Genomic DNA, 25720 nt, shown 5'->3' on the forward strand with positions numbered 1-25720 from the left:
AGGAGAAATATTACCCTGTTATAAATAACCATAAATAGATTAGCATGTGAAAATGTCATATGGACAATAGGAACTGATCAAGAATTATATTTTAATGAAATGATCATTCTATTCAAATGTTGTGCTTTTACAGTCTTTAAAATATCATTGATTTCCAGTTAACTGGTTATTTAGCAATCATTTTATTGTTAAAGATTATTTGTGTGATTTAACTAATCAGCATCATTTGGTACTAATGAATATTTGGTATTTGTTTAATATTAATGAGCTGTAAATATAAACATGAAATTTTCCTCCTCAATAAAATAGATTTTTGGTTCTGAGAAAGAGAGCATTAATTCTATTTGCTATCTCTTTATTTAATAAAATAATTTTTATATGAAGCATTTTGAGGTGTTCCTTTTTCATGTTAAGAGTGGAATAAATATTAGTTTTTTCTTTTATAACTGACAGTGGTAACAGCAATTAAAATACCAGTCAATGTTAATGCTAATTCTGATATCTAGCTAAAGGATGCTGTAAGTCAGAGTCTTTTGCATCACCCTGCTACAATAGAAATGATCCAAAATCCCAATATATTTCACTTAAAGGAAGTTGAAATACCAAACTAAATTTCTTTAGCCAACAACGATAACCAGAAGGCTAAGATTTTGGGTTTTGTAACCCTCCAATAGAGAACTGATATGCACTGAAATCAGGGGTCACTTAACACCTCTGTCCCCTATCCCCAGAAGCATTATATCTACTTGGAGCAAAGCTTCCCTGCTTCTCTGTTCATGCAACAAGCTAATTATTCCTGTCAATAGGTTGGCCTGATGAACAGCCACCGTGTGCAGCTTTCTGAAGCCGTGGCATTCCTAAAGATGAAATATTGTTTAAGCTGAAAAGAACCTTCCAATTATGATGCCATGCTGGAGAGCATTCTGGCAGCCTTTCATTCAGCCTAAGCGAGGGAGCAACGAAATTCCCTTTTGTTTAGTGATAATAGGAACAGGGGGATTGATTGAATTGCAGTGGAGGAGGGTAGGGGCACAACAGCAGGTAAGCCAGCAGACAGCGAGAGAAGCACTTTTAACATGGCCCTAGGAGAAAGCCGAGAGAGAGATTCTTTTTGAGCAGAATACTGGTTGGAAAGAGACTTGAAATTCTGTTCAAGGAAACTGCCTCCTCTTTGTTCCTACTGTGTTCAGGGAAAGATGACTGCATGCACATTTTTTGTAAAAAAGCAGGATTGCACCTAAGAAATACCTGAACTTCATTCTCCTGCTAATTTAAAATAGCCTGCAAGGCCCCAAATTTTGACTAACAAATCAGGGAAAAGGGAGCAACAATAAAATGGCTGGCCTGATGCTTCTAATGGTCTGGACAAATACAGTTGCCCTTATTTTTGAATGTTAAGAGATCACAGTTGCAGCCAAGAATAGAATGACTCATTGCAACTATAAATAATTGAACATTCAAAACAGAGAAAATCAAATAACTTGCCAGAACCAGAAAAGCAGAACATGTGTTGCATCCTGTGCCTGTAAGCAGGAAAAGAGAATATTTAAAGGGATTAAAATCAACCTGCCTTAGTAGAATATTCTTTTGGACAGCCCATGTTGATATCAATCCCAGCTACATCATTCTCTCTGAAAAGAAAAGAACAAAAAATCCCCACAAATATTTCAGACTAGAAAAGGAAAAAAGCATCTTGCCAGAGAGCCTGCTTGAGTGAGTTTTCCATCCCCAAGAGGTTTAAATGAGAATTTGAAGTTTGGAGATTTTTTTCAAACCTCTGAATCTTTTCTTTTATCTCCTCACTAGTTTAAATTTTGTGTATATTTATACAGTGGTCTCCAAAACCATTTCAATACGTATATAAGAATTTCATTTGCCTTTATGGAAGAATTCAAAGACTCTTACTGAGTCTTAGGGAACAAACATAGTTAGGATGTTCTCCCTACAAACACATACCCTGCAAAATATTGTTTTATATCATTTTTCAAAAATAAATAAGAAAAATTTCTCGATTTCTCAGGTGATCTTATGTGGGTTTAAAAGTTATATTCCTCACCACTGAAGCAAAACTTCTATTGTTTTTCTTCTATTTAACATACATCTGGTTGAGAGCTTTAAAATCACAAATAACACAAGAAATTGGTCAATAGGGCTTTATCAGCAGGTGTGCAGCATCCACGAAAAAAAACACGCTGAGGACAGAGACCTGGCATGCCTATTACAAAGTTGCACAGCAGTCACTAGCATGAAAAGTAATTGCTTGAGCAGCTACTGCCTTGAAAAAAAATCATTACTGCTAATGGGTGCAGGAGTACAGCCTGTTCATGCTGTTCCCCCACTGATCTTTCTGGATGGTGAAATCTGCTGCAACTTGCTGAGCAGTTGCTTCAACGCTCTCTGGAACTTTTGTTTACCCTAGTAGCTCTGCTAATCACACAGGACTCTCATACCTTACTTCTGACCTCTAAAAATATTAATTTCCCCTTGAAAGACTTAACTAACTACCTACCACTACTAATAATAATAATACAAATAAAAAAAATACATCAAACTGCATCAATGCCTGGTTTCAAATGCTAGCTGCATTTGGATAAAACTGAAAACTAGTCTTTACAAATTAAATTACACCCCAGCAAGCCACGGGGAAAGAAATTATTTTCAGGTAAGATTCTATGAGAACTTACACAAGCTTGGCTACAGCCAAGGCTCTCTCAGCATCTGCTGATCCCTGTGGGGCAAAAAGGATATAATTAATATTTGTTCACTTGATTCTGTTTTATAATAAATGCTTTTGTGTAGATCGGGGTGGGCCAACTTGAGCCTGACATGGAGCCAGAATTTACCAATGTACATTGCCAAAGAGCCACTGTAATACGTCAGCAGCCCCCCATCAGCTCCCCAACCCCGCTCCCAGTGCCTCCCACCCACCCGCCGATCAGCACCTCTCCCTCCCTCCCCGCAACTCCTAATCAGCTGTTTCGTGGTGTGCATGAGGCTCTGGGGAGGAGGGGGAGGAGCGAGGGCACTCAAGGCTCAGGGGAGGGGGCAGGAAGGGGTGGAATGGGGGTAGGGCCTGTGGCAGAGCCAGGGGTTGAGCACTGAGCACCCCCTGGCACATTGGAAAGTTGGCATCTGTAGCTCCAGCCCCGGAGTCGGTGCCTATACAAGAAGCCACATATTAACTTCTGAAGAGTTGCATGTGGCTCTGGGGCCACAGCTGGCCACCCCTCGTGTAGATATACACATTTTATACACTTTTTAGAGTGGGTATATGTATAATATGACAGAGATCCACTACTCGGTAGCAAAATTAGTCAGTTAAAGACAAATCTGAAGCCAGCATAATGTGTGAAGTTAAGAATGTACTTAAATCTTTGCAGGATCAGGGCCCACTATATAACACACGTTGTCCTGCATTTTAAAAGTCAAAACTGAATTTGTTTTAATCTAATAAAAACATTATATTCACAATAAATATTGTCCCTTTTTCTTCTAAATGTGCAAATCTTAGCTGAACCACCATGACACAGATATGCCTAAACTGAGACCTGTGTGACTGTAGCTCTGTAATCCTTGCCCACCAAACCTTGCTTGCGTTGTCTAAAACTTGTATTATCTGGGGCGGGAACAATGTCCTTCTTTCTTCTGTGACTTGTATGGCATTGTGAAATGTTAAACATCACTGTTATTTACAGGATTGACACATGCAAATGAACCAGTTAACTGAATGAATGAACAAGAAAAACAAAAAATGCTGATAAAAAAGTGTTAAATGTTATTAAAACTACTAAACACAAATGAGGTCTAGCTATGAGTTCTATTTAATGAAATTACAAATGATGGTAAGATCACATTTCACTGTAATTTAGTTTTGGTACTAGTATGTTTGAACACATAGCTAAGATGACATGGTGTAGAAATAAGCTACTTCTGTGGCCCACAATATACACATTGGTCACCTATTCTGTGTATGCTTGTATACAATTAGTTTAGAAATCTTGCAATGCACTCAGTGTGAAATTAGAGTCCAGAAAGATTAACACCGGTTGAGAAATCTGGGAGCTGCTTAACATCTGACACAGAGCTACATTTAGACATATCTAAACAGTACAGTGCCAGTAAAATTAATCATGTTTGATATCAGAAATGTAACTGTTCTTGGTGTCTTACCATTTGAAAGACAACACAATCTCTCTCTCTCACACAGGTTCTGAAAACAACTCTTTCGTTCGGAGCTACAAAGTCCACTGTTTCAAGCACCTCTACGTGAAATAGGATAGAGAGACAAAAAATGGGAGAAAATAATATAGCTAAATATAATCACAAAATAAGCCAGGTGAAGCAATTAAAAATATACAATGTGCATATAAAATGAAATTCTACCAAATAAAGCTGTACACCTCACTGTCAGAATCAAAGTTTATCAAGAAACAATGCAGAGTTGAGTCATATATGCAAAATCAACTAGACTGAAAAGTTCATTAGGTTGTCATACAAACTAACAGAACGGACAATTAAGCGTTACAACCAATGCTTCATCCCTCACACAGATATTTGTGAAAAAACAGTGGTTTTAGAATCAGGGCGTGAAATGCAAGACTTACTGCTGAATGTCCTAGTTCACGAGTCTAAACTATTAACTTGATGTTACTGAAATTTTAACAAAACTTGTTTATGAAAGCAAACATAGAAATAAATGAGTTATTTCCCTGAATGGCTAGAGCAGTTCTTCTGCTCTGTCTGTTAGTGATGCACTTTGGCTAGCTTTTCTAAAGACGATGTTATGTTGAAATATGTATTTTTTAAAATTCCTTGGTCAATGCTACTAACATAACTATAAGCTTCTGCAATGCACCTTAAGCCAACCAGGGGGCTGATGCAGAACCAGAGGCAGCCTATTTGGTAGCTGTGCTTACCAACAGGAACTGACATGGACTCTTATCTTCTGCACTGGCTAGTTTCCTAGTCCAGCTTAAGGTACTGATTTGGTTTTTAAAAGCCCTAAATGTCTTACAATCTGACTACCTGAGGGACTGTCCATGTCTCTCTCTCATGCCATACTGATCCACCCACAATCAGCGCAAGAACGTGAACTGGATCTCTCTTGATTTAGAGGAGAAGCTGCTGGTAGAGCCTTCATTATGAGGCGGCCTCAGCTTTAAAATCTAGCCTATGTTCTGGAAAAAATAAAACAAAAAATAGGTCTGTTGATTTTCAGGCCATGCCAAGGAGAGGGAGAGGCTTAAGGATTAAAGCCTGTGTAACGATGTGTAGTTCCTGGGGTAAACAACAGTCACTAGTTTTATTATTTGCCTTTGTAAGCTATGTCAAAGACACTTGGAACATTAACATTTAGGTTAATAGGTTTAATTTCTTTCAATTTCTAATAAGAGCAAGAAGTATTTTAAAATGTGAACCTTTAATATTCATTAATTTCTCTCACCTTGCACAATGCACGTGAACTAGTCACTTTCACGCTCCAGTTCTCAATCACCAGGCATAACGCTGCAGTGTTGCTTATGGATACCCCAGGAGAATGCTGGACTCCAGACATCTCCTACCGTTACCCTATACTAGAATTAAAACGACTTGAATCCAATTGAAAAAAATTGAATTTTTTTCAATCTTGTTTTTAGAAAACATTCTGAGCCCAAGCTAACCTGATGGCATCTCCAATTTGTGTAATTTACTGAAAGCATACACAGCATTCTTCCTCTCCCCAAAACACTGCCAGGTCCTCTGGGAAGGACTGCAGCTGTGATTACTACTGCAAAATCCATGTGCTAAATCCAAAAGGATTACGGCAGTATTCTAAAACATTTGTGAAGAGAGGTATGGTACAGCAAAACAGTGACTTGTATTAGTCTACAGAAATTACCAGATTCTAAAATTTTCTTGATAAAAGGTCTTAACGAGAATTGCACATGTGTTATGAAGCCTTGAATTTAATACAGTGAATTCATTTGAGTATAAAACAATTGAATTTAACTCCATGATCAACACGAAAACAGACAAGCCACTGAGATGCTGTAAGTAACATTGACTTCAATGATTTATTTTTCTACTCGTTCAGACTGAATATTTTTATAGATTATTATATATCAAAATACAGTAACTAATTTTACCTTTTCAAAACTGCTGATATTCCTATATTAAAGTGGGGTGGATCAAATACCTCAAACGTCCCCTTCTCTACTCCCATCATGGGGCCAAATTAAACCATGGTTTAAGTAGGAGCAGTTCCATTTTGGTTTCAATGGGAATAGCACCCACTTATGCCAAGGCTCAATTTGGCCTATGTTCATTAATCTAGGTGAAAGGTTCTAAAAACGTGGCCACAAGCAAATGGCTCTCCTCATCCAGTTTTCCTTAACCACTTGAAAGCAGTCCTCAGGTGCCAAATGCACCCATAACACACTATACTGGTTCTCATGGAAAATGGCACAAAGGATTCTGAGGTGCAACTGAGGACTGGCTGCAAGTAGTAAATATGGGATCACAGAACAGAAAAAGTGATTCAGTGTGGGTTAGCAGAAGGATAAAAGGCTGAAAAACCATAACTCCAAGTGTTCAAAGTGAAAGCTGTGACTGCATAAATGGTGGAATCTCAAGTAGGAGTAGAGGTTATTTTACCTCAGTGTTAGGCACTAGTGTGACCGCTGCTGGAATACTGTGTCCAGTTCTGGTGTTCACAATTCAACAAGGATGTGAATAAATGGAAGAGGGTTTAGAGAGGAGCCACGAGAATGATTAAAGGATTACAAAACATGCTTTATAGTGAGACTAAAGGAGCTCAACCTAGAGTTTAACAGAGAGAATATTAAGGGGTCACTTGGTTGAAGTTTATACAAGAGGAACAAACATTTAATAATGTGCTCTTCAATCTAGCAGAGAAAGGTATAACACGACCCAATGGTCGTGTTATTTTGGGGAAGTTCTACGGCCTGTGTTATATAGGAGATTAAACTAGAGGATCACAACTGCCTTTTCTGGCTTTAATTCCATTAATCTGTAAGTTTGATGGGGGAAAAAAATACAATTTTCTAGCCAATAACTCTCTAATATAAAAATTAGCAAACTGACTCCAAGGTTGAGTTGGAACATTAAAGAATTTTATTATGCAGCAGCAGTTTTCATGTGATTAGCTGACAGATGCCACCTAGAACGTCCTAATGAAAAATCATTATAAATACAGATGAAATAGATTGACATCTGGTGTCAGCAACTAAGGAAAACAAATGTGGTCTTTTAGCAAAAATAAGAATAATATTAGACAAAGTATACTAATACACCACACCATATACAAATTCCTTAGAAGTCATAATTGCCAATTTCACCTGACACCTTTAGGATGAAGGTGCCAGTCCCCCTTTATCTCTTAAGATCCACTTTGAAGGGCAGAAGAGGTGTATAGAGCGTTGTGGGGATCCTTCACACTGGGATGAATCTCATTTCTTGAAAGCATATACTTGTAGACTCAAATTTTATCTGCTTTCAGAAGGGTCAGTTAAGCCCTTCTCATTCAAACTGTTAACATTAACTGGGTCATCTTGTAATGATTTACACAGCAAAATTCATTAGAGCCAACAGGACTATATTAACTATAAATCTATACAGAATGTGTTCCATCCGGTCCATTAATATGTATGCTCTGCCTTGTTTCTAGTCCAGTTCTTCACTCTTTTCATGCAGTCACTACTTATTATTTGAAATGTATGTAGCAGTAGCACCTTAAGGGCAACCAAGTCAGGACCCTATTGCATTAGGCACTGTACAAAAGCGGAAGCCACTATTTTAGTTGCCTATTCTGAAACGTAAAAATTGACATACACCTTTGTCACCCCACTTTCATCTTCAAACAATTCAGGTGCATCTTATCTTTTCTTTTCAACTAACTTACTAAAACAAACATTTATAAAACAAAACAAATCAAGACCCAGTTTGCTACATGTTTACATGATAGTCAAAAATTTCAGCATGTGCTTTTCTGGGTTGTACAGCACCATTACTGTGATATTCACCATTATGTACCTTAAAACAGTATAGAAACTGTAGGTTTTCAGCTTATGAATGGGGAGAGGGGCAAGCCAAATAGCCAAGGCAAGAGCTCAAAAAACTGACCTACACTGAGAATAGCTCTATGTTAAAGACTATTATCCTTGAGTGTCCCTCTGAGCTATCACATTAAAGAAGAGACTGCTTGGTATAGTTATTTGTGAATGTTAGGGGGCTTGATTCTTTCTTTTATACCTCTATAACTAGCTAAATAATAAACATATACCTAAATTCTTAAAGTATAGGCCTTTACAGGCAGGCCTGCATATCTAACAGCGAACATGAATGTTTGTGTGTTCCAAGGTCTGTTCTAATAATTGTCTCTAGGTTTCTCATAAAAAACAACAACCCAAAGCCCATTGTATTTCAGCTTTAATACTTATATCCTTAATCAGAAGACTAACTATATAAGTGATATAGCTCACTGGAGTTCTCCCAATATAAAATTATTAAGGAGGAAGTTTATTCAGCACCAATGAGTTTGAATAAAGATAAAACACAGCATACATTTAATGGAAATAAGTGCATTGAGTGCACTTAAAACCACCTCAGTTTAAATGGTAAAAGTGCACAAAATTGTAAATGCGTTAATTTGAATCTATAATTCAACATAAATGCTCCCAATGTTTCCTCAATAAAGCTGGTCAAAAGTAGAAGTACACTTAAAAGGACTTCAATATTTTCTACAAGAGTTTGTAAGTCATTTTAATTTTGCAGGTTTTGAAATGGAACAATATTTTCTTTGAAAATTTTCAGTTTCAAACATTGTTCTCTTAGTTTAATTTTTCCTTTAACCCCCATTTCACAACCCCACTGTAATTTTCTTCCTTTTTCCTCTCCCCCCACTCTTTTCCTTTTTTTTCCCCCCACCCTTTTTTCCATTTTGCCACTAAAAGGGGAAGGGGAAAAAGGAGAGAATAGGGGTAACTTTAAAAAATACATTAAAAAAGACTAATTATTTTTCCAGTTCAGTTGAAAATCAGAAAACTTGGGAAAAAAATCCCACATTTTTGGTGCTAATTTTCCATTACAAAAAGGAGATTTTTTTATTAAAACATTTTGCATTCAAAAAATCGACCAGCCCTCGTCTTCAAATTCTATCTGTAAACATTACTAAAAATGCTTTCAGTGCTGTTAGCTGCATACATCCATTGCAAAGCAAGTTGGATTCTATTCTATATAACGAGACACCAAACAAATTATCAACTAAATTTCAGTTATGGAAACTTTATTACTGTTATAACAGAAAGAACTAAAACCTGACCAAAAAAAAAAAAAAATCCTCTGTAAGCTGAGCAAACTGACCCAGTTGCTGGAGAACATATAAACTCATTTCATTCTTTAAGCAAGAAGTCATTTTAAAAGATTTCACCAACTATGTGCAAGTTGCTAAAAACAAATTATATCTTAACCTTTTAGTTTTAATAATGTAAGTAATTATGAATAACAGTAATGAAATTATTTTTTTTTCCATTTTATTTTTAACCCAAATGTGTCCCTCTAACACTTTATTCAATGGAATGGGAATATTAACACCTCTTGTAGCTACTGCTTAAGTGTCTCTGGCTACCAAATCAACAAAGTAAATGAGCATTTCTCATCATTTACTGAAGAAAAATGGTACTTGAAAGTTTTTATCAAAATATATTGTACTTGCCATTTACAACTCTTTTGCACTGCACCATCTTTATGTCAATCAGCTCCTAAGAATAAAGATCAGAAATATATGTAAGTGAATTAAAAAAACAAAATAAAAATACACTAGCAAGTTTATCAAAGTAAAATTGGTTAATTTGCCTCTTATGAGAGATATTCTAGTTCAGCTCTAGAGAAACAGCACAAGAGGACATGAATGAAAATTAAAGAAACACTGTAAAATACAACAGTTTATGACCACAATTAGATTTCATAACCATATGTACAGAAATGTTATAACAGTAGACTAGATCAGTGACCCATCTAATCAACTATCCTATGGTAATTCTAGAGCTTGGGGCAAAAAGTGACCAGACACCTATAGCCAGGAGACTAATCCTATCATGCAGAGGCTGATACAAAAGGGGGCAACCTCTCATCAGCAAAGTCCAGGAGCATTACCTTGATGAGAAGCCCAGGACCCACCTCTCTAGATCGGAGAAACTCTGCAGTTTCCTGGAGATATTCTCAAATGCTGAAAGAATCAGATTTTACTGACAACTTTTCTCCATTTCTTCACTATCCAACAGCCATTAAACGAGGCAACAATAAATTTGATTTTTTGTCTTTGCTCAAACTGCACCTGTACCCCAATATAACGCGGTCCGCGGGAGCCAAAAAAATCTTACCGCGTTATATGTGAAACCGCGTTATATCAAACTTGCTTTGGCCCCCCTGCTCCTTCTCCCCTGACCGCCTCCTCCAGAGACCCCCCCCGTCCCTAATCACCCCCAGGACCCCATCCCGTACCCTACCCCTCTGCTCCCTGTTCCGACTGCCCCGACCCCTATCCACACCCCCGCCCCCTGACAGGCACTCAGACGCCGTGGCTGGGAGCTGGCGGAGTGGAGCGGGCTGGGGCCAGGCTGCTCCTCCTCCATCGCTGCTGGTGAGTGTGTGTGTGGGGGGATCCCTTCCCCCAAGCTCCCTCCCCCAAGCAACACAGCTGGGGCCGGGGCGAGGGAAGCGGAGCGGGCTGCTCCCAGCCCCCTGCTAATCCCCCAGGCCACTCTGGGCCTGCGGGGCCCCCAAAAATGCCCCCACCACAACTCCTGCCTCCCAGACCCTGGAGGGGTGGGGTGGGGGGCCCTGCTTTACCGCGTTGTATGCAAACCCGTGTTATATCAGGTCGCGTTATATTGGGGTAGAGGTGTATCTAGTCAAGGTCAGACTCTATATCGTACAGAAAAGGAACCTATTTTAGAAGACAAAAGGAAGCCAAATGGTTAAGGAACACGGAAGACAAAATTGTATGAAGATTATAATGAACTGAGAGCATATGTTATCTACAGATTAAAGTTCCCACTCTATTGTAATCGGTCCTTTCTTTTCTAGAAAGACATTTTCATATCCTGTGATAATTTTGAAGGCTATTACAATGGCCATTCCACAATCAACACAAAGGGTCTGCCAATATTTCTACTACAAAATCAGTTTTTCAGGGCTTCTAATTTGGATGGTAAAGCTGCAGGCTGTAACTATAAAAAGTGTCTCAGCCTGGGAATTAAAATATATAGGTTCTTTTCTGCAGGCTTCTGTGCTGGAAACCAAAGCTTCAAGACCCCAGACCGCAGGAAGCCTAAAAGCGTGTTTTGGCAGCACAGACAATCCACAACACTGTTTTGCCAAGGAACCCAAAGCCAGCAGGTACAATCCAGAAAATGGGCATGGGCTGCCAGTAAAAGGGTATGCTTGGGCAGAGCATCTAGAGTATGAACTGATTCAGCAGCTTCCCCTGGACTGGGACACAAACCTGCATTCAGCTTTTAACTCTGCCAGACTTTCAGCATGGCCTTGGGCAAGTCATCTGTGTCTCAGTTCCCCATCTATGAACTGGGGATGATTTGTCTTCTCTGGTCTTCTCTACACAGGGACATTCAGGAGAATGAACTACATTCACTTCTAAAGTGAATTACAACCAGGGGGGCAGGGATAGCTCAGTGGTTTGAGCATTGGCCTGCTAAACCCAGGCTTGTGAGCTCAATCCTTGAGGGGGCCATTTAGGGATCTGGGGCAAAAATTGGGGATTGGTCCTGCTTTGAGCAGGGGGTTGGACTAGATAATCTCCTGAGGTCCCTTCCAACCCTGATATTCTATGATACACTAAATCAAATTAAGTCCACTTTAATTCTGCATAAGAGCATCTGCACATGGGTTTAATGTGGTTTAACTAGTCCAATTTAAATTCACACCTTTAATTAATTTGGATTAACTTTCCCAAGTGTCCCTGTGTAGACAAGACCTCTGAACGGTATCATAAGGGGTGAGTGACACAACCCTCAAGAGACTATTCTCTGTTGGTGCAACTGTATCGAGCCAAAGATACCTATTCCAAAATGCTACAATGGCGCATAACCTTCCAAGAATATGACATGAAAATTGTGCATATTAAGGGAAGAAAAAAATACTGTGGCAGACACTTGTCCAGGCAAGAGGGTTATGACCCAAAGCCTACAGAATAGCCGGTGGCTGACTACGCTACTTCATCGTAAGGGGGAGGGGGGTGTGTGATCGTCAGAACTTCTTAATGCCAATTGGCAAAGGGCTCACTGTTCTGTAAAAGCAACTTCTATCAGGCCAGACAGGCTCACTACACCTAACATACTGCTTTCGCAGTATTTATCCATCAATATACTCGGAGGGGGGGATTCTGTGGGACTGCGCAACCATGGATGCAGTTTTTTTGGGCGGTTGCCCCCCTCCAAACAGAGGCGAGGCACGGGCTAACATGCCACTGCGCCCCCTCATTCCACAAGCGCAGAGCTGCCCAGCTGAAGGAAGCTGTGTCTCAGCTCACACTGACTGCAGCTGAACACTGCCTCCTGGGTCCTAGTGCCAGTCATGCACCATTTCGGTGTGCTGGGAGCCTTCCTGTTTTCTATTCTGTGCAACAGTGAGTGCCCGCGGTGGGGCTGGGTTGGGGGTGTGGGGGAAATGAGGGAAGGGAGGGTAAAGAGATGGGGGCAGAGGCAGTGGGAAAGGAAGGGGGGTTGGAATGTGGGAGGGGGATGGAGAAGAAAAGGGGATAGGGGAATCGCTGGGGAAAGCTGGAGCCCGGCAGGTGGCATCCCCTCGGCAGAAGCTGGGGCTCCTCTGTTAAGCAGGCCCATCAAACCCTCACCCTGACAAGCCCTACCCTCCTACACCTGGACCCCTCCAAGGAGCCCCTCACAACCAGACCCCCACCACACTGATCCCCACTCCACCAAGCCCCACTCCCCCAGCACCCAGACCCCCGTAACTGAGCCCCCTCACACCCAGTCCCCCCCTGCCAAGCCCCATCTCCCCACACCCAGCCCCACGCTCCTGAGCCCCAACCACCTTCACCTGGATCCCCTGCAGAATCCCATTGACCCTGTACCTGGAACACCCCAACAAGCCTCTGTACATCCTGATCTCCCACTGAGCCACCCACACCCAGATTGCCCCACACAGAACCCTCTCACCCCACACCTGGATCCCCCCCACACTTGGATCCTGCTGGGCTGAGCCTGCCCAACCACACCTGGCACAGAGGGACAGGGCCCCAGGATATTTCTGGGGCAGGCCCAGCCCTTGCATTGTTTCAGGGTCAGGTGAAGCCTCACTGCTGAGTCTCTGTACTGATGGAGGTAGGAACTTCAGGGTGATCTCCCACCTCAGTGCAGCCAGTGGCCTGTGCTCCCCACTGCCATGCTGGAGCCACATTTATTTATTGACAAATAAAATTTGCAGCATTTTGCAGAATTTTAAAATATTCTGTGCATAATTTTTTTTGGCACAGAGTTCCCTGAGGAGTAATCAACAGCATCTTGCAAGGTATCAAATGTAAGCTATCAAATGATATACCCTTCTTTAATTAATCATTGTGAAATGAATGTATAGACACTATATAAGGAGTTACACTTACACACTGAAGATACGTTTTAAAATCTGTAACATGGCAGAGTTCATAAACAAGTTCTTTGCCTGAAAAAGCATGTTTAGTCACCTCTCTCTGTTTCAGATGTAAACTAAGCATTATTCAATACAATGAAAGCCCCATGTGTATATGCAACCCACAAGGGGATGTGAAATTATCAAGAAGAGTAGATTAAAACCAGAGAGCATTTCAAAAGGTTTACTGAACTATAACTGAGCAATAAGTGCAAAATTTTTGTTATCAATTCACAGAGGAAATTCCTTGAAGGGTGGGGGTGGGTGCTCATGAAAGTTCAGATCCTTGTTTTGACTGAAAACCAGAAACTCTGTCAAAGACTGAATCCTTGGGAGAAAATCGACTTCATTAGACAGGAACTGAAACTACTACTAAGTGTAGACCTAAGATTTCATTTTACGTTTTGTTTTATATATGTAGCCATTTCTATTTCTACTTATCAGCCTTATTCACTATCTTTTAAAGTTTTACTATAAATATATTTCAGTGTTGCAATGTTAAGGACCAGATCCTGAGTTGTACCAGTCAAGCTGTGTGTACACTCTCTCTTTGGGGCCAGCTTACCTGGTAATTTCTGAGAGCGTTCAGAGACAGGGGTTGGAAACTGCTACTCAAGACAAGATAGCGCAAGTCTCTCTACTCTGCCTGGAAGGCTCACTCCCAGAAGTACTATAGACAAACCCCATAATGCTAGCCCACTTCAATCCTTTGCCTCTCCTCCAAGAATGCTAACAAGTGTGAAAATTTGAGGTAGTTCTGGTGATGGCTTTTGTTCATAGACAATTTTCCATTTGCAACTAAAATTAAACCACCATGTTCCTTTCATTGAGGCTCCCAAACAGCGATCAAATAAACTTTCATGACCAACCTGTGCTGGATTCAAATGGCAACATAATGAAAGGCTCTATATCTACCAATATCTTGAGTCATCTATTTCCTCTTAATGTTATTTTTTTAATTAAGGGAGTGCATGTGTAGCCAATCGGTCCATTTTATCATTCATTTATTGAGTGTTGTGTGATTTTATAATTAACTCATATGCTATATCATAGGTAATCATTGCATGCTACATAGATTTCAATTGTAGGATTATAGAAGTATAAGAATGATCAGTAATTAGAAGTGATAGGTATTTATTAGATATCTGAGGTCTGGTCTACACTATGAGTTTAGGTCGAATTTAGCAGCATTATCTCAATTTAACCCTGCACCCATCCACACGACGAAGCCCATTTTTTCAACTTAAAGGGCTCTTAAAATCGATTTTTTTACTCCACCCCCGACGAGGGGATTAGCGCTTAAATCGGCCTTGCCGGGTCGAATTTGGGGTACTGTGGACAAAATTCGACGGTATTAGCCTCCGGGAGCTATCCCAGGGTACTCAGTTGTGACCGCTCTGGACAGCACTCTCAACTCAGATGCACTGGCCAGGTAGACAGGAAAAGGCCTGCGAACTTCTGAATCTCATTTCCTGTTTGGCCAGTGTGGCGAGCTCACCTGCACAGGTCACCATGCAGAGCTCATCATCACAGGAGACCATGCAGTCTCAGAATTGCCAAAGAGCTCCAGCATGGACCAAACGGGAGGTATGGGATCTGATCGATGTACGGGGAGACAAATCTGTGCTGGCAGAACTCCGCTCAAAAAGACGAAATGCAAAATATTTGAAAAAAATCTCCAATGGCATGAAGGACAGAGGCTATAACAGGGACCTGCAGCAGTGCCGCATGAAAATTAAGGAGCTCAGGCAAGCCCACCAAAAAACCAGAGAGGCAAACGGCCGTTCCGGTTCAGAGCCCCAGACATGCCGTGATTCTATGATGAGCTGCATGCCATTCACCACTACCCCAACCCTGTGCTTTGACTCCGTCCCAGGAGTGGGAGGCAACATGGAAGCAGGTTTCGGGGGCGAGAAAGATGATAATGAGGAGGAGGTTGTAGATAGCTCACAGCAAGGAAGCGGAGAAACTGGTTTCCCCAACAGCCAGGATCTGTTTATCACCCTGGACCTGGACCTAGTACCCCCCCCCCCCCCGAACCCACCCAAGGCGGGCTCCCGGACCCTGAAGGCAGAGAAGGGACCTCTGGTGAGTGTACCTTTGTAAATATGATACATGCTTTAAAAGCAAGTGTGTTTAATGATTAATTTGCCCTGGCATTCGCGGCCAGTACAGCTACTGGGGATGGAGGATGGAGCAGAAATCCTCCAGGGACATCTCCATAAAGCTCTCCTGGATGTACTCCCAAAGCCTTTGCAAAAGGTTTCTGGGGAGGGCAGCCTTATTCCATCCTCCATGGTAGGACACTTTATCATGCCAGGCCAGTAGCACCTAGTCGGGAATCATTGCAGAACAAAGCATTGCAGCGTATGGTCCCGGTGTTTGCTGGCATTCAAACAACATCCCTTCTTTATCTCTCTGTGTTACCCTCAGGAGAGTGATATCATTCATGGTCACCTGGTTGAAATAGGGTGGTTTTAGTAAGCAGACATTCAGAGGTGCCCGTTCCTGCTGGGCTGTTTGCCTGTGGCTGAACAGAAATCTTCCCTGCTGTTAGACACACGGTGGGGGGGAGGGGTGAAGCCATCATCCCAGAGAATTGGGTGTGTGGGGGGTGGGGGAGGGGGTTAGTTGGGTTTCTGCTGCACGTGAACCTGGAAACCGCAGCCCCTCCTTTTAAATTGCCAAAACATTTTTAGTGGGCAACCCAATGGCTACTTCATATGGGAAACGAAGGCGCTGCTGTTTGAAGCCATTCCCACATGTTATGAAAGTTAAAGAAGCCAAAAGACTGTGGCTTACCATGGCTGCCTGCAAGCCGAATTCTGCTGCCTGGCCCTGCGTGAGTGATCTCTCACAACAAACCTGGCATACCCTCAATACGAGGCAAAAATGCGACCTTGTAATGAAAGCACATGTGCTATGTAATGTTAACAGCAAGGTTTACCATGAAAGAGTGTACCCACTGTTCCATAAAATGTGTCTTTTTAACTACCACTCTCCCTTTTTTTTTTCCCCCTCCACCAGCTGCATATGTTTCTCCTTCCCAGAGGCTAGTGAAGATTAGAAGGCGAAAAAAACGCACTCACGATGAAATGTTCTCTGACCTCATGCTGTCCTCCCACAATGCCCAAATGCACATTCTACCACCGTTCTGCACTTGCTCAGCCTATAGCTGAACAGCTTCTGACTACTGTCCAGGGTGCATGTGTATGGCTTTATAAGCCATGGCATTAAGGGGTAGGCTGGATCCCCAAGGATAACTACAGGCATTTCAACATCCCCAACGGTTATTTTCTGGTCTGAAAAGTAAGTCCCTTGCTGCAGCTGTTGAAACAGACCAGAGTTCCTGAAGTTGCGAGCGCCATGTACCTTTCCCAGCCATCCCACGTTGATGTTGGTGAAACGTCCCTTGTGGTCCACCAGTGCTTGCAGCACCATTGAAAAGTACCCCTTGCGGTTTATGTACTCGCTGCCTTGGTGCTCCGGTGCCAAGATAGGGATACGGGTTCCATCTATCGCCCCAACAGTTAGGGAATCCCATTGCAGCAAAGCCATCTACTATGACCTGCACATTTCCCAGAGTCACTACCCTTGATATCAGCAGTTCTGTGATAGCGTTGGCTACTTGCATCACAGCAGCCCCCACAGTAGATTTGCTCACTCCAAATTGATGCCCGACTGACCCGTAGCTGTCTGGCGTTGCAAGCTTCCAGAGGGCTATCGCCACTCGCTTCTCAACTGCGAGGGCTGCTCTCATCTTGGTATTCTTGTGCTTCAGGGCGAGGGAAAGCAAGTCACAAAAGTTCCATGAAAGTGCCCTCACGCACGCGAAAGTTTCGCAGCCACTGGGAATCGTCCCAGACCCGCAACACTATGAGGTCTCACCAGTCTGTGCTTGTTTCCCAGGCCCAGAATCAGCGTTCCACATCATGAACCTGCCCAACTGACACCATGATGTACACATTGCAGGGGCCCGTACTGTGTGAGAAGTCTATCTCCATGTCCTCATCACTCTCCTCACTGCGCTGCAGTCGCTTCCTCCTCGCCTGGTTTCACTTTTCTTGCAGGTTATGGTTCTGCATATCCTGCCGGATAATGCGCGCGGTGATTATAGTGCTCATAATTGCCACAGTGATCTGAGCGCGCTCCATGTTCCCAGTGCTATGGTATCTGCGATGGAAAAAGGCCCGAAACGATTGTCTGCCGTTGCTTTCACCGAGGGAGGGAGGGAAGGGGGGCGGCCTGACGATATGTACCCAGAACCACCCATGACAATGTTTTTGCCCCATCAGGCACTGGGATTTCTACCCAGAATTCAAATGGGCGGAGGAGACTGCGGGAACTGTGGGACAGTTACCCACAGTGCAATGCTCCGGAAGTCGACGGTTGCATTGATACTGTGGACGCACTCCGCCGACTAAATGCACTTAGAGCATTTGTATGGGGACACACACAATCGACTGTATAAAAATGCTTTCTACAAAACCGACTTCTATAAATTCGACCTAATTTCCTAGTGTAGACATACCCTAAGTAAGTAGGGTTGAAATGCAAGGCCTACAGGCTGAGGCCTGTAAAATGTTAGCCCAGATTAGAAAAATTGAGCTTCCTATGGAAAACTCTAGCAGGAACCATCCCTCTACTAGTGATCAATTGGCAAGGCAGCCACCAGACCATAAGAATATTGTTTAGGATGTGAGTATAACTATACTTGTAACTTGTGCAAAGGTCTTTACAGAATTTTTATTTATATATATATATGCGTAATCATAACTTTAATTGTAACTTTAATAAAATATATAAAACAGACTTATACTTGTAAATGTATGAGTGGTCACTATCCTTGGTCCTTATGTGTTCCTAGAGAAGCTAAATCTGAAGCAAATAGCAGAGGTGACTTTCACTACGTTAAGCTTGAAACTGTAGCCACCAGAGCCAAACCCACGGTGGTGTAATACCACATTACAAAATTCACTTTAAATAAAATAAAAGGCTACACATGAAAGTTTGAAGACCATTCAGTAACAATGCTAATCCCTTTAACATTCATGAGGATATGACTACTGAGAAACCAATATTGTTCATAAAACTGTCATATCATAAGAAAACAGAGCCTCCCCCATCTCCTTAGCCTTCATACCTCACAGTATACAATATCAGCACCAAAATCCAAAGCCAAAAGACGCATGGGTAATGTTCCAACCCGCACCATGGGAGCCAGAATTTTCTTGCTTCTGAAACAGAGTGCTGGAGTGTTCACAGTCATTCCTTTTGTTGTATGCTCTGAAACAGAAAGCAAAACAAATGAGGGAAACATTCTCTCTGCCAGTGTACATGTAGAATCAAGATTTCCTTACCCCACTGCCATCAAAATTCACGTTCTTGTTTTTTTAAACCTACTATTTATTTATTAGTAAAAAAAGTTGTCCGCTTGCTTTTTCATTTTGATAGAAAATGGATCTAGCTAAAGGGATTAACCTCACATTTTCTCAAATGAGTTTCTTCAGGAATCCCTGCATTTGACTGCTAAGGAGCAAAGTAGACTGTTTTATAAGCCAACCATCTAACAGAAATACAGGTGGGCCTTCACTCCCAGCCTTATAAGTACTACTGTGTACTTATAACTAGAGTCCTGTGCAGATACAAAATTATATCTGCCGACCAGGATATCTGTGCATATAAAGTGGATGTCCGTGGAGATGCAGGGCTCTACCAGGAACTGCAGCAGCATGTCGGGATGCCGCTCACAGGAGCCAGCACCCAGCCCGGTCAGCTCCTCCAGCATGGCTTTACTGCTTCCAGTGGGCACCAGGCTCACCAGCAGCTGTCCTTGGTCACGCTAGTGTGTGCAAGCAGCTTGCACACTCATAGAGAGGAGTCCCTTCCATGCAGTGGTGTACATCTTTTGTCTAGGAGCACACAGTTATTGTTGATGAGGCATGGTGGCAGAGAGGAGTCAGCTGGACACCAGGAGGAGGATGGGAAAAACAGAATGGACAAGGAGCTGCAGGAGGGAGGAACTGAGACTGGCTGGGTAAGAAGACAGGAGACAAGGTGGAGGAAGAGTTTGGAATGTCTGGGCAAACAGACTGGCTAGAGAAGCTGGAGAAGTGGAGCATGGAAGTGGCTGTGTGAGGAGAACAGGACAGGGACAGGGTGGAGGGAACAAGGCAAAAGGGATAAAGCTTGGATGGCATGAGCAGAAGGGTCCGTGCCCATTGCAGCACGTTCCCTTCCACAGCCTGCAATGGAACCAAAGATTTCTGCTTGAGTCTAACCATTCCTCTGCTGTCACCAAATACTTGTGAAACCCTCTGACAAAGCGTCTCATTTTTCTCTACTGCTAGTACACATACAGAATTACAATCAACTATCAGAGGTGTGTACGGTAGAATTAAAGGGTCTAACTCTACTGATGATCCATGTAGGGGTTGATAAGATGTCACAGGATGGAATTTGTGCTTTTGCAGTTTAGTTTTTTATAGCCTACGAAATTATACAGAAATCAAAAACACTAGATGAAAACATTATCGTTGCAAAGTCAAGCTCTCAAGATTTAGGAATTGCCAGAATTAAGGTTGCCTGAGAAACCTTACTTTGACTCCTTTGAGCGTATGCATTATGATACAAACTTTAATTACATACTATTTTTTCCAAAGCATTCCTCCCTCATTCAGTGTACAGGATAGACTTGCTCTGTGGATGAATCAGGGGTGTGTAATGAAGGAGACCGTTGTCTGTAGGACCCCTGCTTCATTTGTTGCAGAATCTGGAAGGTGTATACTAACTGAACAGGGGCTTGCAGGAAAAGAAAGGATGGTCTCATAGTTAAGGCAGTTGAATGCTGCCCTGGTGAACTGGATTCTCTCTGCCAGAGTCCCTATGTGATGCTAGGCAACTCATTTAAATCAAACCTTTCAAAGATGGTCACTAATTATGTGTTGCTTATTTTCTGGATACTTGACTTGAGACTTCGGCATGTGATTTGCAAAAGTGATGATTACTTACAATTACAACTGAAGTCAATTGGAGCTGTGAACACAGAGTCCTACATAACGTTACTGACTCTGTAAAACTCAGTCCTAGGCAATTTATGGATGCTTTTGATCTTAATCTCCGTCCCCACATCCATAAAATGGGGATATAATAACCTCTCATTTCACACATCTCCTGTGAAAATAAATTCATTAGCGTCTGAGTGCTTCACAAACATTATAGTGATCAGGTACCATCGAAAAACCCATGAAGGAATTATTAATTCTGTCTTCATAGAAGGATTGGTGTAATGTGCAATAAATTAGGCACGGGCAATAGTGAACAATGAAAAAACAAAATACTGAATAGCTGCCAAGTGAGTACCATCCATTATGTGCATTAAATGAGGTAGGAATTTTATGGAAAAAATACCATGTGAACATGTAATTAAAGACTATCACAATTAATATGCACAAGAGAGGGGTGAATTAAAGTTACACAGACAACCTTAATTCCAGCATTTCCTTACTTCTGAGTGCTTCACTTTGCAACCTTAATAATGTTATTTCAATTTAGTTTGTCTATTTGATATACACAGTAGAACTCAGTTTATCTGACTAAAAGAAGTGGTGTGGAATTTATGTGAATAAACAGTCCACGCCTTTGAGACTTCTAGACTGGAGAACTGCAACACTCTTCTGCTAGGGCTATACTTCAAGGTCACTTTCAGCTGATGTAGAAAGCATCCATTAGACATCAGCTATGGAGATCACATCACACCAATTCTTCAGCAGCTGCACTATGCTTCCTACGTGATGCTGGGTGCAACAGAAGCTGTGGAGTTCAAGCTCTGCAGCCTCATCTTGCTTGTGTCCCCTTTCACAACAAGCTGTTACAGTAGCTGGAGTCAGCTACATACTACTCCTGAGGGAATTATGTGCCAAAAAACTAAAAATTCTGTGCACACTACTTTAAAATTCTGCAAAAATTTGCAAATTTTATTTGTCAATAAATAAATGTGGAGGCTCCAGCACAGCAGTGAGAAACAGGCCACTGACTTCACAGAGGTGGGAGATCACCCCTCACCCCTGGTGGTGAGGCACATCCCAGGGCTCTGTCCCTCTGTGCCAGGAGCACCAGGTGTGGGCAGGCAGCTCAGCCCAGCAGGATCCAAGTGTGGAGGGGCTTAGTGTGTGTGTGTGTGTGGGGGGGAGTGGTGTGGTTCCAGGTGTGGGATAAGAGGGTTGTGTATGGGGAAATCTGAGTGCAAGTGGCTCAGTGGAGGGTCCGGGTGCAGGAAGGATTTGGATGCACAAGGGCTTGATGGTAGGGTTCTGGGTGCAGGGGCAATGGGACTATGCAGGGCATCCAGACGAATGTGGTTAGGGCTCAGCAGGGGGTCTGGGTATTGGAGGGCAATGGGGATCAGCAGGGGAGGTCTGGAGCGCTCAGTGGGGGAGTCTGGGTGCGGAGGGCTTGGGCGGACAGGAGAGCAGCTCCCCCGTGGCTAAGCAGTGATGGGCGCAGGAAACGGGAGATGAGGTGCAGCATTTCCTGCAGCCAGGGAAGGTTTATGGGGGTGGGTCTGACCCAGTCCCAGCAACTCCCTGCAGGGGAACTGTGCTCCTTTCCCACCCCCAGCTCAGCCGGGACTAGCAGCTGAGCCCAGTGCAGGGTATGAGCCACCGGCCAAGGCATCCCTAATGCTGGGTGGTGCTCGGTGGGATGGGTGTTTGGAAGGCTCGGAGGGGAGTTTTGGGTGAAGGGGGCTGAGGCTCTCTGGTACAACAGACTGATCTATCCTAGCATTCCCCCTGACATTTTCCTGCCGTTGCGTTTCATCTTTGGATCTCATTGTTGTGAGAGTCCCTCTTCATCAGGGTTTCCTCTGCCTTGTGGGTGTAAAGTCAATTTTTCACACAACTGATCAGTTAATTTTAAGTCAGTCAGAGGCAAAAGCTGACACATTAGCAGAACCTGAGTAAATAGCCTAAAGAATCAGAGCACCCAGAATCTACATTCTCAAGCAGTTCCTCACCACAAAAGAAGCAACAAATGCAAGATGACAATTCATGGTAAGAGGTCTGGGGGATAGTTTTTCCTCTTTGCCTACTGGGTCAGCGTATACTTAAGACTGATCTAAAGTAGGCAACTAGAGTTTGGACTAAACAGGAAAACAGCATATTTGAATAAGGCACTCCTTTCATATATAGTTTAAACTATCTAGGTGAACTGGCTAATTAGAAACAACCTGTAATGTGTAATATAACATCTGCACATGATCTAACTTTTAAAGTTGCAAGTATGCCAGGAGCCAGTGTCCTCGAATAAAAACTGGGAGAGGTTGTTGCAGCTGTCTTCATCACCTTTAATAATGATTTGCCTTCAGATATTTTGTAGCATACTTTGCTACTCTCTCAGGACCTGATTGAAAGCCCGCTAAGTCAATGAGTCTTTCCATTGACTTCCATGGGCGGTGCATGAGGCCCCTATTGACCAGATCACTTTCTTATTTCCAACCAATTTTAATTACAAACAAGGGATCTGCTTCTGCTACCAGATAAGTCAATAAGAGTTCTGTCAATACATGCAACACCCATTAGCATTATTAACGCTTACCATCTGCGCATGTATCTGAAGAACACAACCCTATGGTTTAAAAATTGGGCAGATATCTACTAGTTAGAGGTGACTACTAAGCCTCCTAGTTAGAAGCGGATACAGCAAGATCTGGGGGTGGAGAAAGAAGCCATTAGTGCAGTGGAAGAGACAAAAAATTTTCTCACTGCACGAGGCAGGGAGTGACTGGAAAGTGCCTGGCACATGCTAGGCACCACTGTAATCTCTCTCTCTACAAACTATCACCATGGTGCCCTGGGGGCAGCTCAGTCTTCTCAGTACTGGCTCCCACCCAATAACAAGGATTCCTGCCAAGGGATTGGTCCCAGGATGGTGCTCAAGGGCCTGCATCTTTTGTACTGACAATCTGAGCACCCCTGGACTAAGGAGACCAGGGATTGGGGAGTGAGAGAAGCAGACACTGGAGCAGTTATAAAAATGGGGAGAAACGGGAGCCACTGAAGCAGCCATGGAGATGGGGGTAACAGCCCGGCAGGCCGGAGGAAGGAGAGGTTGTAGCAACTGTAAGGATTTGTGAGGATGTTAAAAGCCCAGGGGGATATGACAGGGAGGTGGCCATGGCAATAAAGGGGGGGAAGGGGCACTGGGGCAGCCGCAGGGAGGGGTTGGACCTGGGAGGGAGGAGCCGGACCTGGAGGAGGGAGGGGAGCGGGAGCACTGTGAGGGCACAGAGCCTGCCATGGGTGAGCCTGGGGACAGGGGTGTGTGTGTGTAGGCACAAGGGGCTATGAGAATGGGGGCCTATGGGGAAGGACCTGGAGCAGGAGAGGGAAGGGGACCCCCGGGCCGGCCGCGAAGGGGGAGGGGGGCCGGCCGGGGAAGGAAGGGGACCCCCGGGCCGGCCGCGAAGGGGGAGGGGGGCCGGCCGGGGAAGGAAGGGGACCCCCGGGCCGGCCGCGAAGGGGGAGGGGGGCCGGCCGGGGAAGGAAGGGGACCCCCGGGCCGGCCGCGAAGGGGGAGGGGGGCCGGCCGGGGAAGGAAGGGGACCCCCGGGCCGGCCGCGAAGGGGGAGGGGGGCCGGCCGGGGAAGGAAGGGGACCCCCGGGCCGGCCGCGAAGGGGGAGGGGGGCCGGCCGGGGAAGGAAGGGGACCCCCGGGCCGGCCGCGAAGGGGGAGGGGGGCCGGCCGGGGAAGGAAGGGGACCCCCGGGCCGGCCGCGAAGGGGGAGGGGGGCCGGCCGGGGAAGGAAGGGGACCCCCGGGCCGGCCGCGAAGGGGGAGGGGGGCCGGCCGGGGAAGGAAGGGGACCCCCGGGCCGGCCGCGAAGGGGGAGGGGGGCCGGCCGGGGAAGGAAGGGGACCCCCGGGCCGGCCGCGAAGGGGGAGGGGGGCCGGCCGGGGAAGGAAGGGGACCCCCGGGCCGGCCGCGAAGGGGGAGGGGGGCCGGCCGGGGAAGGAAGGGGACCCCCGGGCCGGCCGCGAAGGGGGAGGGGGGCCGGCCGGGGAAGGAAGGGGACCCCCGGGCCGGCCGCGAAGGGGGAGGGGGGCCGGCCGGGGAAGGAAGGGGACCCCCGGGCCGGCCGCGAAGGGGGAGAGGGGCCGGCCGGGGAAGGAAGGGGACCCCCGGGCCGGCCGCGAAGGGGGAGAGGGGCCGGCCGGGGAAGGAAGGGGACCCCCGGGCCGGCCGCGAAGGGGGGGGGGGCGGCCGGGGAAGGAAGGGGACCCCCGGGCCGGCCGCGAAGGGGGGGGGGGCGGCCGGGGAAGGAAGGGGACCCCCGGGCCGGCCGCGAAGGGGGGGGGGGCGGCCGGGGAAGGAAGGGGACCCCCGGGCCGGCCGCGAAGGGGGGGGGGGGCGGCCGGGGAAGGAAGGGGACCCCCGGGCCGGCCGCGAAGGGGGGGGGCGGCCGGGGAAGGAAGGGGACCCCCGGGCCGGCCGCGAAGGGGGGGGGGCGGCCGGGGAAGGAAGGGGACCCCCGGGCCGGCCGCGAAGGGGGGGGGGCGGCCGGGGAAGGAAGGGGACCCCCGGGCCGGCCGCGAAGGGGGGGGGGCGGCCGGGGAAGGAAGGGGACCCCCGGGCCGGCCGCGAAGGGGGGGGGGCGGCCGGGGAAGGAAGGGGACCCCCGGGCCGGCCGCGGGGGGGGGGGCTGGGGAGCCTGGGGACGGTGGAGCAGGGCATGGGGCAGCTATGGGGGGGGGGAGCCCCAGGGCCGGCCCTGAGGGCCGGGGGAGGGAGCGGGCGCGCATCCCCATCGCGGAGAACCAGCCCGCCAGGGCAGGGCGCCCCACACACACTGGAGCCGCCCGGCTAACGCCGCCCCTAGCCAGGCCTCGCCAGCTCCGCTCACCTGCCGAACCGAGCCTGGCCGGCGGCACCTCGCTCGCCCTCGCGCTGCACGGCCGCAACCCCCCGCCGAGCCTGCACCGGCTCCCGCTGCGCATGCGCCTCCCCTCCCGGCCCTCGTATCGCACGTCATCAGGGGGCGCCCCTTCGCCTCCCCA

General features: G+C 45.4%; 1 protein-coding gene across 1 annotated transcript in view; it reads right to left on the bottom strand.

Annotated features, from left to right (window-relative positions):
- The window catches only part of DUS2 (dihydrouridine synthase 2), a 55266-nt gene extending 29559 nt beyond the window's left edge, over window positions 1-25707 (bottom strand). The window contains exons 1-6 of the mRNA XM_074968588.1: window positions 25567-25707; window positions 18809-18951; window positions 9713-9758; window positions 4171-4262; window positions 2685-2728; window positions 1567-1631 (exon numbers count right to left, since the gene is read on the bottom strand). Coding sequence (XP_074824689.1) covers window positions 1567-1631; window positions 2685-2728; window positions 4171-4262; window positions 9713-9758; window positions 18809-18951; window positions 25567-25660 — 484 coding nt within the window. The 5' untranslated portion in view covers window positions 25661-25707. The remainder of the gene's footprint in view (window positions 1-1566; window positions 1632-2684; window positions 2729-4170; window positions 4263-9712; window positions 9759-18808; window positions 18952-25566) is intronic.
- Between the last annotated feature and the right edge of the window lie 13 nt (window positions 25708-25720).

The sequence above is a fragment of the Natator depressus genome, chromosome 12, assembly GCF_965152275.1.
Source record: "Natator depressus isolate rNatDep1 chromosome 12, rNatDep2.hap1, whole genome shotgun sequence".
Lineage (NCBI taxonomy): Eukaryota > Metazoa > Chordata > Testudines > Cheloniidae > Natator > Natator depressus.